This window comes from Ischnura elegans, chromosome X (assembly GCF_921293095.1).
Source record: "Ischnura elegans chromosome X, ioIscEleg1.1, whole genome shotgun sequence".
Taxonomy (NCBI): domain Eukaryota; kingdom Metazoa; phylum Arthropoda; class Insecta; order Odonata; family Coenagrionidae; genus Ischnura; species Ischnura elegans.
Genome location: NC_060259.1, coordinates 93,647,591 through 93,660,819, shown reverse-complemented (window position 1 = coordinate 93,660,819; position 13,229 = coordinate 93,647,591). Strand labels below are relative to the sequence as shown.

At 35.7% G+C, this 13,229-nt stretch overlaps 1 protein-coding gene across 3 annotated transcripts in view; it reads left to right on the top strand.

Annotated features, from left to right (window-relative positions):
• Positions 1–13,229, top strand: part of LOC124171833 (laminin subunit beta-1) — a 140,288-nt gene that overhangs the window by 84,205 nt on the left and 42,854 nt on the right. For all 3 annotated transcript variants that reach the window (XM_046551187.1, XM_046551186.1, XM_046551185.1), the window contains 6 exons: positions 2,082–2,203; positions 2,938–3,068; positions 8,257–8,422; positions 9,263–9,391; positions 10,284–10,436; positions 12,023–12,254. In XM_046551187.1, the coding sequence (XP_046407143.1) occupies positions 2,082–2,203; positions 2,938–3,068; positions 8,257–8,422; positions 9,263–9,391; positions 10,284–10,436; positions 12,023–12,254 (933 nt within the window). The remainder of the gene's footprint in view (positions 1–2,081; positions 2,204–2,937; positions 3,069–8,256; positions 8,423–9,262; positions 9,392–10,283; positions 10,437–12,022; positions 12,255–13,229) is intronic.

Sequence of the window (13,229 nt, the reverse complement as noted above, 5' to 3'; positions counted from 1 at the left end):
GAGTCACTGGACCTCATCATTTATGGAGCTTTCTTCTAGAAACGCCATTTGCATGAAATATTTATCAATTTCTGAGAAATTCACTATCAAGGGTAACAAATATGGGGTATTACATTTCGTTATTGAAGTTGGCACTTAAAAATATCAATCTTCACAATCATGTCCACATGGTTCGGGTAGATTAAATGGATTGTTTACATTTTTATTTCTCAACTTTACTTGGGGTTTGTCTTACTGTTCCGTCAAAATTTTGCAATAAATTTTTTGACCACTTACTCATTAGCTAGAGTGCTAAAATTTTCAGGATAGCTTACAACTAGATGGCAATGCAATATTCTTATGATTTTATTGTGATGGGAGCAGTATCTCGAGTAATATACAGAAAGAAAATTCAATATGGAGATAAGCTCCTAAAATGACTACCAAAATCCTATGAAGGTGCTGCAGTACTTAAAGGTGCAACGAATTCTCTTTAGAGTACAGTATAATCAATGTCCACCGCAACCCAAGTGTTACAGTGGGCGAATCCTGAGCGTGAAAACCGGGATCGACTTTCTCGTGTAGCCGATTTTTCTGTCATGTATTTGTGGGTTAACTCTAACGAAAGCCTGTCATTTACCATTCCTTCTATGATGTGCGCTTAAGAATGTCTTTCCCTGTGTGGAATCTGTTGTCTTTGCGCATAACTTACTCCTTGAGCTCTCTAATGTAAGTGACTCTTGGTTCACTCACAAATATTCCCGCCCAGATCGCCGTCCTTTGCCGCAGCCCTTTGTTCACTCTTCGTTGACGCCGCCCTTGTGGGGGCACACCACACCACACCTGTAACATATTTTACTATTTTTTTACATTTTACCGAAAGTACTAATGTAGCAATGAAACTGATTATTTCCCTCCGTCTCACGCATGCTATTAATGACAGTTAATTGCATTGTTGGAGTGGATAGATACCTGACACAGGCTGTAATGAGGAGAAAAAAATCGATATCTTACCAAGGAGTCTAAGAGAGAGATTCACAAATTATGTTTATGCTAAAAATATTTATAAAGAACAGTTAGCTGTGTTTGAAAGTCTAAATTGTTCATATAAGTAGCATTTAAAAACTTTTCTGGTGCTAAATATGCGAATAACATCAGAAGCTGGGTTGATAAATATCAATTCTGGCTTATTCTACGAGTGGACAGCAGATATTGTCCTGCACACAGATAGCTAAGTAAAGGCCTGGGACAGAATTTGCGTGAAATTACAATGACAAGCTGCACACACCATATGATACCACGCTAAGCTTTCATTTACTCTAAATGACCGATAAATAGTATTTTCTACCTGAATGACCCTGACTTTTCGCCATGAGCAGATATTTTGAACTGTTCATTTTACTGAATATGTTCAAAGTGAACGGTTCATCAAAATGAACAGTTTAACCCACCTCTAATGAGATGAATGCTACAATGTGTAGCCTGTGTAGATGACTTTAGCCCCAATTCACTGGTAAGATGTCAGCTCATTCCTCAGTTGGGTTCTGCTCTTGGAGTTTTGTCCCAAATGAGCAGCTGCCCTTAGTATTTGATGGCATAAATGTCTGGAATGTACTGTGATTGAATTTTTATTGCTTGTGTTCTTTTGTCTAAAGTCAAAATTATTGCACGAAAACCATGATAACTTGTTATTGACGATCTGTCATGGATTGATGAAAACTTGCTGCATCATTATTTTAGCATAAAGTGGTTGTTGAAGCAACTGAAATACAATGTTGCTAAAGCTGATGTTGGTGTGGTGTGAACTGAAGTATCTGTTCCCATGCTAACATTTCCTTGATGTTGCATGCATGCCTTTACTGCTAGGGATGTATTTATAATCTTTACTTAATTTTGGCTCATTTTTCCTCTCCATTAGTGTATTGGTGTATATTAACATGCTGAAAAAAACACTGAAGCTGTTTTAATGCTCCTTTAATTGTGGGTTCTGTTAACATTGAAATTGAAATAACAATAAATATATGTTTACTAGAGGTGGTATGTTTACATTTGTGGGTTAATGATACATTTACATTTATTTCCTTGTATTTATTATCCAAAAGGTTATACTTACACTCGGCAGCACCCCTGTGAGGATAGTTCTTGTTACCCAGCCACTGGAGACTTACTAATTGGTAGAGAAGCCAGTCTTACTGCATCTTCAACGTGTGGTTTGCATGCAAAAGTAAGAAAATTTACTGATATGTCTTGTGGTTTTTGTTTATGTGAAGAAATGTCCGAGTCGATGCACATCCATGTTTGATCTCACTTTGTTCCTCTTGGCAATTTCAGTATTAGCTCTATTTTTTTATATATTCATGTACACATTTTAATGCAATACGTACAATTTAATGGTGACTTACTGTGTAAACTATCAGAACATGGTCCTATCACTATTGTTACCTTGTTCATCATAGTGGAGATGAGTTACCTGGTTATGTTTCAAGGATGTGTTACTTGACCTTACACCTAATAAGTGTAAAAAAAAGTATCACCACACCTCTATCAGGCTCATGATTAGGTTGATGATTTGCATCCATATTGACATCCTTGTAATGTTATGATAAGGCAAATGATTGGTATTTGTGTAAAATATTTCTTTTTTCAACTTTTGTTAGTATTAAAAATTTTCAATCTGCTACATCTCTGTCCATTGCAACGTTAATAGAATTTTATGATCATAATGTATAACATTTTTTTCTTAATACAGTAAATTTTCCTAACTTTTGAGGATAAGTCTATGTTGGAATTAATGGACCAGAGGAAAATATGCTGATTATATTTATTGCCCTCAACTAAGTTACACACATTGATATTACTTGAGGCCATTTAGTTATATTTTCAATGAAAGAAAGTATTTTAAGCTTTTATGATGAGCATTATCATGATTTTTATGGATCTTATTTGAATTCTTTGCAGGAACGCTTTTGTATTGTATCTCACCTGGAAAACAGGAAGAAGTGTTTTTGGTGTGATTCGAGGCCAGAGTCTAGATATCCGCTTCAAAGTCACCGTGTGGAAAACATTGTTGATAGGGTCCCTACTCGTGGGTATGTATCATATTTTGCAACCTTTTATTGGAATTGATATACTGGATTTTATTAATTGACATTTACCTTTAGATATTGCGAGTGAGCCTTAAAAAAACTTGAGAACTTGTGAAATGCTAGATAGAGATAGAATTGAAGATAAAAAGTAAAAATTTGGCAACTGTTTGAAAAAGTGGCCTTCCCTGCCAAAATGGGTGCCCATGCATAATTTATTTACTTTGCTTAATTGCTATTTTATATTACTAAAATTGTTTTGTGAATATGGTGTTGACAAGGTAACCCATGCGAAAATTTTGCACTTTCACGCTATCAGGGATACAGTGATGTTGAGGATATGCTGTAATTGGATTTTAGATAAAGAAGAAGGTGTATCATAAAGTACTTTCTTTATACTTTTCTTGCAAAAATATACAAAACATATGAATAAAATACAGGCAAGAGAGTCTGGTACTAGCAGGAACAATTTTGACGTCTGCTGCTGAATAATGGCACGCCTAAATGGAACTTCTTTAAATACAATATTAGAAGCTACAATGTTGTCGTTTGTAATTTAGTTGTTATGAGTTTCTTTAACACACACACAAATATCAAGGAAAATGCAAACTATAGAAAATGGTATGTACAATTGTTCATGCGAAAAAACATGTCTCTCACTCTTATTCATAACAATTTTATACCGTTCACCCATGTACAATCTCTATTTGCATCTGGTACTATTATAATTTTATTTGTCAATCCATGCTGGTAATTCTTGAATACTTTTAACACAATAGTTTTATTTATTCGTGATATGTACACATTATCTTTCAAGTTTCTTACGCACGATGTCTCTTTTAGAGAATATTAAACTTTCTTCATACTTCTTAGATTTTATTTCAAATATTTTTGCCTGCTTATGTTACGTTTCTTTGGTTTAAATATGGATTTAATATGTTTTTAAACCTTAATCCTTTTATCACATTTAAACAGAAATATGTATGTAGGTATTAGGTATGACAAAAAAGACCTTTCTGTTGAAATATAGGTATAAAGGATTTCTTTTGTGATTGAAAAGAGACGTCAAACAACATAAACTATACTAACAGTCGTCAAGGGAACAATAAGCCAAAAACACTGAAATTTCAGCATTTTAATGTATGTTTTTTTTCAAAATTCACTGCAAACCACATGGAAAACAAAATTTGAATGCAAGGATTAGAATGTGTATTTTTCTTTCCAATGGTATATGTTTCAACTCTATGTGACCATTATCGCTAATTTAAATATACAAAAGAAAAAGGTCTGCAAGCATTAATAACTAACTTTACATGTATTTCATAGAAACATTTAAGTTTAATCGGTAAACAGTGAAATTTGAGATTGAAATTGTATTTTTCGTCTGAAGCCGGTGAGTCAACGTTTAAACCCAGACGGCACAGAACTAGTATCTAATTCGTATGTAGGTACCCATTGACTACGGGGATACTAGGCTGCTCCGTCACTTTTCGGTAATGGATAATATTCATTCCCGGCCTGTCGACGAAGGGCGTACGTAGCATGTGAATGTCCGCTACGAAGCGCGTTCGAAAGGATACGAAGCACGCAGGAACACAGCACTTAGGCTAATCTCAATCGATTAGGTCGAAAATTATATATATTGTAACTGGCACAATCGAAAAATTTGTCGAACTCAGCACAATCGATAACTACCTACCATGGCCCTTTTACACCCTTGGCCCTTTTATGAGGCAGGAAAGAAAAAAACCACAGAAATACATTACCGATATTATTTATTTTCTTTAGTCAATCACAATAATATTTCCAATTTTCTCTTCCAACCCACATCTAATTTGGCGAAACAATTATGTACTCATATTCTCTTTCGAAAAGAAAATTATTTACAAGAGGACCGGCCGATACACAATAACTACCTTCAATACCTTCTCCGATGAACGTTCACTATCACAGCATCCACTTGCACAAAAACAAATCCACACCCACTTTAGATCTATATGTCACTTCTGCCACGATGTCTTTCTTCTTGACGACAGGTTACTGCGAAGCAATGGCACCTTCCTCCAATCTGGGCGCCTTCATTTCAACAAGAATTTTCTCCCCGTCTTCTCGTCCAAGACCACAGATTATTTTCTGATATCACAAGGTGTGATGTGAAGCTCGCACACCTGAAACTAATAAATAATAAAATACAATGTAACTTACTAGGTCACATCTGTCGTATTATTGATAATTGTCACAGTTATTGTATAAAGGTAGGGCAATAGTCACAACACACTTATAGAGAACAACTCACTAGTGTACTTCCTTTATTAGAAAACACGCACTGATAAACATTGTAAAACAAAACACACACTAGAATAGTGCTACCAACCCTACTTATACAAAATTATCCACTGAGGTTATTGCCAACCTAAAATACTTTCCAACAACATCATTTCCAATTTTTGGTATTTCTGCATGAGAAATCAAATTACTAGGCTCGTAAATTTAGTAAATAGTTGTATATCTGAATATTTTTTTCAAACTATAGCATAAGATAATTTGAAATGATGAAAGCCGACATATAACAAACCATTGGCACAGTCTAAACAAACAAGTTATGTTTAGACTGTGCCATTGGGCTAAGAAACAATTTTCGATTCTATAAACTTGGCTGCTAATTCCTATTTTCTCCTTTAGCCACACGTTTAACGAATGAATTAATGCAAAAAAGACAACTAAAATGCAAGAATTTTCGAATGAATTGCTGCTATAAAATTTTGAATCACCATTTTCAGTACTGAAGTTATGCATCAACATCCCGACGCCACTAACTTTAATTACAGCGAGAAAGAGTACATACCTTACTGTTTTTCGTAGGGGTGAAATGTTTTCTTCTTATCGCCCAAATGCACTTCTTCTTCAACTCAGGATCTTTTGGAAAGCTAAAAACTTGAACCATGTCCCGGAGTTGCCTTTACATCCCGGCAATACACACACGAAAGGCATTTTTAACAAAAATATCTCACAAACACGTTTCTGAAGCCCAGTGAATGAAACTAAAGAATAAGATAAACTTCACCATTACGAGACACTCTATTTTTCACCAACTTAACCACAAAAATCCCTGAAATGTGGTGAGACGTAACTTAAACGACGCGACCCCCAAAGGCTTGTGCTGGCTTGTGATCTTCTGGCTTCTTTAGGAGGATATGGCACCACCCGCGAAAGAAAACAGTCCCAGACTGAATACAGTTTTATCGATGAGATACAATTTTGTAGGTGCATATGATTTTGCCAGTCCTCTTGTATCTTTTTTCTTCATTAAAGGAAATAAGAAACAAAACTTTTTTAGTAACTTCCTAATCGCGATTTCTTGTATCCACTTATATCTTGATGGTCAACCTTCGTATTCAGATACGTAAAATTCCTGTGCCGTCTGGGAAATGATACCTCATTTATCACTATAAGTGCAGTATTAAAGAAGCATGCTCAGAATTACAGAAAAAGACCTTTCTGTACTAATGTATATGGTGATAAGGAATGAGGCATGAATAAAATTTGATAAAATTTCATAAGTTTTAAGTTAAATATAGGAAAATTGTTTTCTTCTTTTTATGTCTAGGCATTTATTAAAATAACGCTAGTTTCTGCTGTTTATTAGGAAAACTTTGGTAGGTAACCTCATGTAATACTCAAAGAATGATGAAGATAAAATGGATCGACTAAGTAATAATAATGTTTGTAATGAGAAATGCTGAGGAGAGTGGGAGTAAATAGAAGCCTTGTGAAAACACTCTAGGGGTTGGGTTAGTGTGGGGGCTGGAGTTTTGGCTTCCCACCCTGTGGACCTAGGTTCATATCCCTGTGGTGGCGGTGAATTTTCATATACTGCCTGTTCCCTACTTGAATCCTTTGTTGAGGGCACTTCAAGTACAATTTTCTATCCATTAGATGGGACGTTAAGCAGTGGTCCCCTTGGTGCTTTTCATTAAGAGCAATCTAAGAGCGATGCCAGGTTTCTCTCCACCCTTCCTTACTCACCCTTCCTAATTCCACAAATGACGTCTGCTTGGGGTCGCCTCCTTGAAATACCATACTGTATGAACCCTAAGAAGAAAATTGGGACAACCTGGGTACATCATGAGACATGACGGCCTTATGAAGACAGTTGTTGAAGGAGAGGTGAATGGGGAAAAGGGCAAGAGACAGCCCTGAAGAAGTTACATTGAGCAGGTTATTAAGAATGTAAAAGAGAATATTTATGTTAGTATGAAAAGGCTAGTGGATAAGAGAGCCGAATAGAGAGCTACTTGGTACCAATCTTATGATTGTTGACTTATGATGATGGAGATGGTAGCTAATTGAATATTGGTCAGTGACTGCAGGGAACAATGCTTAAAGAGCAAAATATTCTTTTATTTTACCTACTTGGCTACCCTGCTCACCATCTTTCGGGCTTTTGACCTTCAAATTCTATCTACAACTTTCCCTCATTAATTTCTGTAAGAGAGAAAATGGTTTGAATATTGACAATCTGCATGTTTATGACAAATATGCTTTCAATAACCTTAGGTTAGAAAACCTCCGTACAAAATACTCATTGGCAGATTTGCCTAGTCAGTATCTCGTGTATGGAGGATTATTTCTCCTCTTTGATTGTTAAGTAATATCTCACATTTTCATATTGCAAGTGTTAGCTGCAAGGCAGCAATACCAACAAAGCAAATAAAAACTTGAACAATGGATACCTGCATCTGTGCACACCTTAGAGAAGTACAGCCACGAATATCTCTGTTCTTGCTATTTTGTGCTTACTTGTAATAGTAAAATGATGTTACTTGTTGTCGGGCCATACTCATTGGATATGTAAGACTTATCTTTTTATTCTTGCTCTTTGCTGTGCCAATCACCCATTTTTTGTCTTCCAATGACCTAAGGAAGCATTTTCTATTTCCTCTCTACTGTTCATAAGGAAAACTTCCCATGAACTCTGAATCTGCCCATGAGGATTGTAGTATTCTCACCGGTGGTTATTGAAAGCATTTTTTGTCACAAGTGTGCAGAATATTGATATTCAAACCATTTCCTCTCCATGAAAAGTTGGAGCTTCCAGCTTCAAGATTGTGAGTGCTAAAGTAAAATCTGAGTAATTGGTGTGATTTAAGATAAATTTTTACGTATGTTCGTGCTATTTTTTTTGTTTCAATAGGGAAGCCAAGACATGGTGGCAGTCCGAGAATGGAGTGGAAAATGTGACCATTCAGCTAGACCTCGGTGCTGAGTTTCATTTTACTCATCTTATTATTACATTTAAGACATTCCGTCCAGCTGCTATGCTCATCGAGAGGTCTTATGACTTTGGCGCAACTTGGCAGGTGAGTCAATTTGGAACTCTGCTGTAAAGTCCTCAGTTAATATTTGTTGAAAGATCTTCTTGAAAATGTATGGCTTGAATTATTTTTCTTCTGTGTGGCACCTGATCAGAAATCTCTCGTCAATAATTTAAGCCATGGCAGAACTATGCTTTGTGCAAAATTTTTCTGGAGCATGGGAATCAAATGGTGGGCCATCATCACTCATTGCTTGTTCAATGGTGCCAAATTTAGATCAGTGATGCTTGAAAATTTTCAGAGTATGAGTTAAGATGGTCACTAAGCAAATATTAGCCCATTAACTATAAAGACATTCATTGCAAGTGCTAGACAAATTGACACACTCCTATTCCAAAAAGGTTACCAAAATTAAGCATTGCTGGGCCCAACAGTGGTCTTCCTGTCTGCTGCCCGCTAGTAACAGGCAGGGTAAGCATGGGGTTCACACAGTGGGCCAAGAAAGGTCCTAAGTGTCTAGGCACCTGACAACAGTTGTGGATTCCAATAAATATAGACAGCACTTCTGGAAAGAGAATATGTTGTCCTAACATTTGGAGAAAATGATGTCAAGATCAAATTGCCATATATTCATCTCCATTTAAAGGATCATTTGGACCTTGTAATGTTTGTTTTGGACTTAAAATCATCAATTTCTCATGCTTCACACACCTTTTCCTCAGTATATTGATATTCACCACATATTGAGAATGAATTTCATTTAAAAAATTCCTTTATCACTCAAATGAAGTAATTCAAGAACTTTACTCCTATAAAAGTGAAGTATAACATGTCTTTTAAAAATTCCTTTGAAGTACATATGTCGAATTCTGAATTTTTTTTCAGGTATACCGATACTTTGCTCACAATTGTGAGGAGTCTTTTCCTCACGTGCCGAAGCATAGCCCAAGATCCTTAACAGATGTTGTGTGTGAATCTCGATACTCCAATGTGGCTCCTTCAACAGAGGGAGAGGTAAGAACCCTGATTTCTCTTTGACTTATTTATGTAGAGAGATGAACTCAAAGACACAATATTTTTATGCTTAATTATGTGATAAATCTTACTTATTTTGGTGTGCAAAGTTAATGAAACGCAGTTTCATTGGCTTAGGTGTGCCCATAGAGGATGCAGTGCGATCTCCAAAGGGTGCAAAAGTAGTCTTGAAAACCCAAACAATCTAGTATAAAATGTAAAACTTTATAAAAAAACCAAAGTCGGGAATTTCTGTATTGGTCTACATCCACGTTAAACTTAATCTCCCGAGATCATTTTGCAAAAAAATATTTTTGAGCACTTCTTATGCCATATAATTTTTTTGCAAATTTGTGTTGAAAAATTCCCGACTTTTCTATTTCAATGTGAATAGCTAATTCCACTGAGTCATGCCTGAGACAACATCGTTTTAGAATTTCTCAATGTATAAATAAAAAATGAGGCACATACAAAGTGGTTTGTTTCATTAATATATTCCTCAATTAACAATTTGGTTTGGTCTTAGGTTATTATGTATGTCAGTTTTTGTAAATAAAATGTTTATTTTGAGTTTAAACCTTATGTCCTCTGTGCCTATGCAAGCACAGCCATAATCTCTGGTCATATTTGCATTTTTTAAACTTCATGGAAAGTCCAACTTTTTTATTCACAGTTGGTTGAGTGAAGCAAGAGGTACATACATATTTTGAAATTTTTGCTAAGCATAATTTTTATTTACTTAATTTCTTAAGGAAACACTCCAAAACGCCATGGAATCTAGATTTACTTTCTATCTTATGTACAATGTCTTTTATTTTCCCCCTTTCCTGGCCAATATTTCAGATTGATTTGTGAAGATGAACTAATTTTTTACTTTTATCCTTGGGCCTAGGTAATTTTCAGGGTGCTACCCCCAAATCTGCGAATTGATGACCCATACTCTGAAGAAGTCCAGAATCTTTTGAAAATGACTACATTGAGAATAAACTTCACCAAGCTTCATACTCTGGGAGATGATCATCTAGACAACAGGCAAGAAATCAAGGTCAGTTAATCATCCTTGTGTTCCTTGAAAAAAAATGTATGTAATTATTAAAAGTAAGAGTTTTCATTGAAAACAAAATTCTAAATGACCAGTGAAAGCTTTGATGATAGATACCACACATATCAATTAATGGGAGATGCAATCAAAAGTCACTGATAGTAGGGATGTGCGACCACTCGAAAATTCAAATTGAGTCGAGTAGTTGGTACTTGACTCGATTGAGTTGAGTACCATTAGGAATATCAAGTTAAGTTGAGGAGTTTCAGTTGCAGAGCTGTCGAGACCAGTAGGTTCATAAATCTGCCGGTAGGAGGCACTATTTTCAATCTCATGCAAGAATGTCGTTTGTAAAGTTGATGAATTGTTCTTTTGCCTATGCCTGGAAGTTTTAGCTTGCTTTATACTTTGCAGTCGACTTCTATAGCACTAGACGTGGGTGCCAAATCCCTTTTTGTCAGCGGCAGTGGCCGATCTGATCTTCTGATCTGGCGGCATATTGGGAGTGGACCGCTGCATTGCTCATACTTTGTTATGTGATGATTTTTTGCCCAACGGTATATACTTTACTCAAATGCCAAGAGAATATGTAAAATTTGTTATGGTTTTTATAAAAAAAATATGTAACTTTTAGGTTTTTGCGGACATTGCTGGTTTTCCTGTATCTGATGGCACAAATGGTGTCATCTATGAGCCTATTTGAGTACTACATATGTCAGATGTTAATTGTTGTTCATTCCTTTCTTGATGTTTTTATGTATTAGAATGTATGGTTTTTATGTATGACAACTTGAAAGATTAAATGATTCATTTATATATATAATCTTTATTATGACTATGCAAATGAAATTATACGATCTCAGGAACTAATCTCATCATTTTGGATGCTATTTAAATTGAAATGTCAACATATTACTAGAGGTTAATTCATTTCAATTTTGCTTATGGAACTGTTTAAGACACATCAATTTCATTCATCTCCTAATTCTGAAAAAATTATCATTTACGTTCCACATCGTCTTATCGTTTTTACATCAAGTGAAGGGTTCAGAAGAGAAAATTCACTAGGAGATTGGAGAAATGAGAATATGTTGGTGCATGCATTGTTATATTGCCTAATCCAGAAATTACCATACTCAAACTCGACTTGACTCGATACTCAGGAGTAGTTTTTAACTTGAGTCGAGATCAAAAAGTATTATGTACTCACCCATCCCTAGGCATAAGTAACTCTGTAAATCATTCAACATCTGCCCATCGGACTATGGCATGCCAGTGCAGAAGATATTTGTATTTAAAAAAAAAAATATAGGGAGACTTTACCTACCTCTAAAACATGCATGTTCTATAGGCATGGATTGAAGCAAGCTAGTTTCAAAATACAACTTAGAAATCCCATAGTTCTGTAATTATCTTGTGGAAAATTATTTTTAGTTTAATTTCTATGGGTTAAAAAAATTTATGGTTAATATTAAATTAATCTGATAGCACTTACACTTAAGGTCTTACACTTAAGTTTTTTGCACCTGGATTATTTCTAGTCCTAGTAATAAGTATTTATGATTAATTTTTGTCCATTATTTCTTTAGGAAAAGTATTACTATGCAATTTACAAGATGATAGTGCGTGGGTCATGTTCATGCTATGGGCATGCCTCCAAATGTATCCCGATGCCCAACGCAGAGTCACGGGAAGGAATGGTCCATGGCCGTTGTGAATGCAAGCACAACACCAAAGGCTTGAACTGTGAGAATTGTGAAGATTTCTACAACGACCTACCCTGGAAACCAGCATTTCTCAAGCAAACAAATGCTTGTAAAGGTATGTTATTCTTTGTTGTGGCAGCATTCTTTCTGTGACATATTTCTGCCTCTGGAAGAGAGCAGTGCTTGCTGCTTTATGACTCTCAATCATCGAAAGTAACAGGAATGCCACCATGACTCCAAAATATTGTCGGGTAAGGGAAACAACACCAACATTATGAAAGCGTGAATATTTGCGGGCTTGTCAGATTTCATTGCCTGAATACATGATAAGGATAGTGTACATTAATTTGAATTCACAGAAGGCAAAAGTAGGGAATAGGATCACATTTCAGAACATGGATGACTGGGACTCAATCCCAGAACTTGTAAATGACTGGGTGGATGCTCTAGCAGCAGCACTTCCAGGCCACTCATATGTATACCTTACCATGATACATACCACCATACATACATACCACAGTACAATACCTTGATATTGGTGGGTATGGAACAGAAAGCTCTTCTTGCTTGGGCCCACACAAGTGACCAATAGATGGCACTAGGGTAGCTCACCACTCACCTACAGAATAAGAACAGGACGTGGGCACAAGGGAAGCAAAGACATACTCATTGACATGACAGTCAATGTTCAATTTTATATTATGTTTACATGTCTATTGCGATTCTCTTTCAGGATGTGTAATGTGCTTCTTCTGCAGATTTTTGGGTATTCTTGTGTCTGAGTACATTTGTCCAAATACCTGAATGGATTTATGCCCCTTTATTTAGGCTATATTTTCAATTGACGTGCTGTGTACGTCAATTTGATCAGTATCTCTGTCAAATGTATGCATAAAAAACAGGCACCAGAAAAATCAATGACCAAAATATCATGTTCATGTCATGCTTTTTCTAAGATGATAAACTATTATCTTTTACGTTCAATACAATTGATCTTTAATTTCCTTTCTTTTTAAATGGAGTTGTAGATTGCTATGAACTTGGAACTAATAACCTCAATTATTTTGCTATTACTTGTGTCATCTGAATT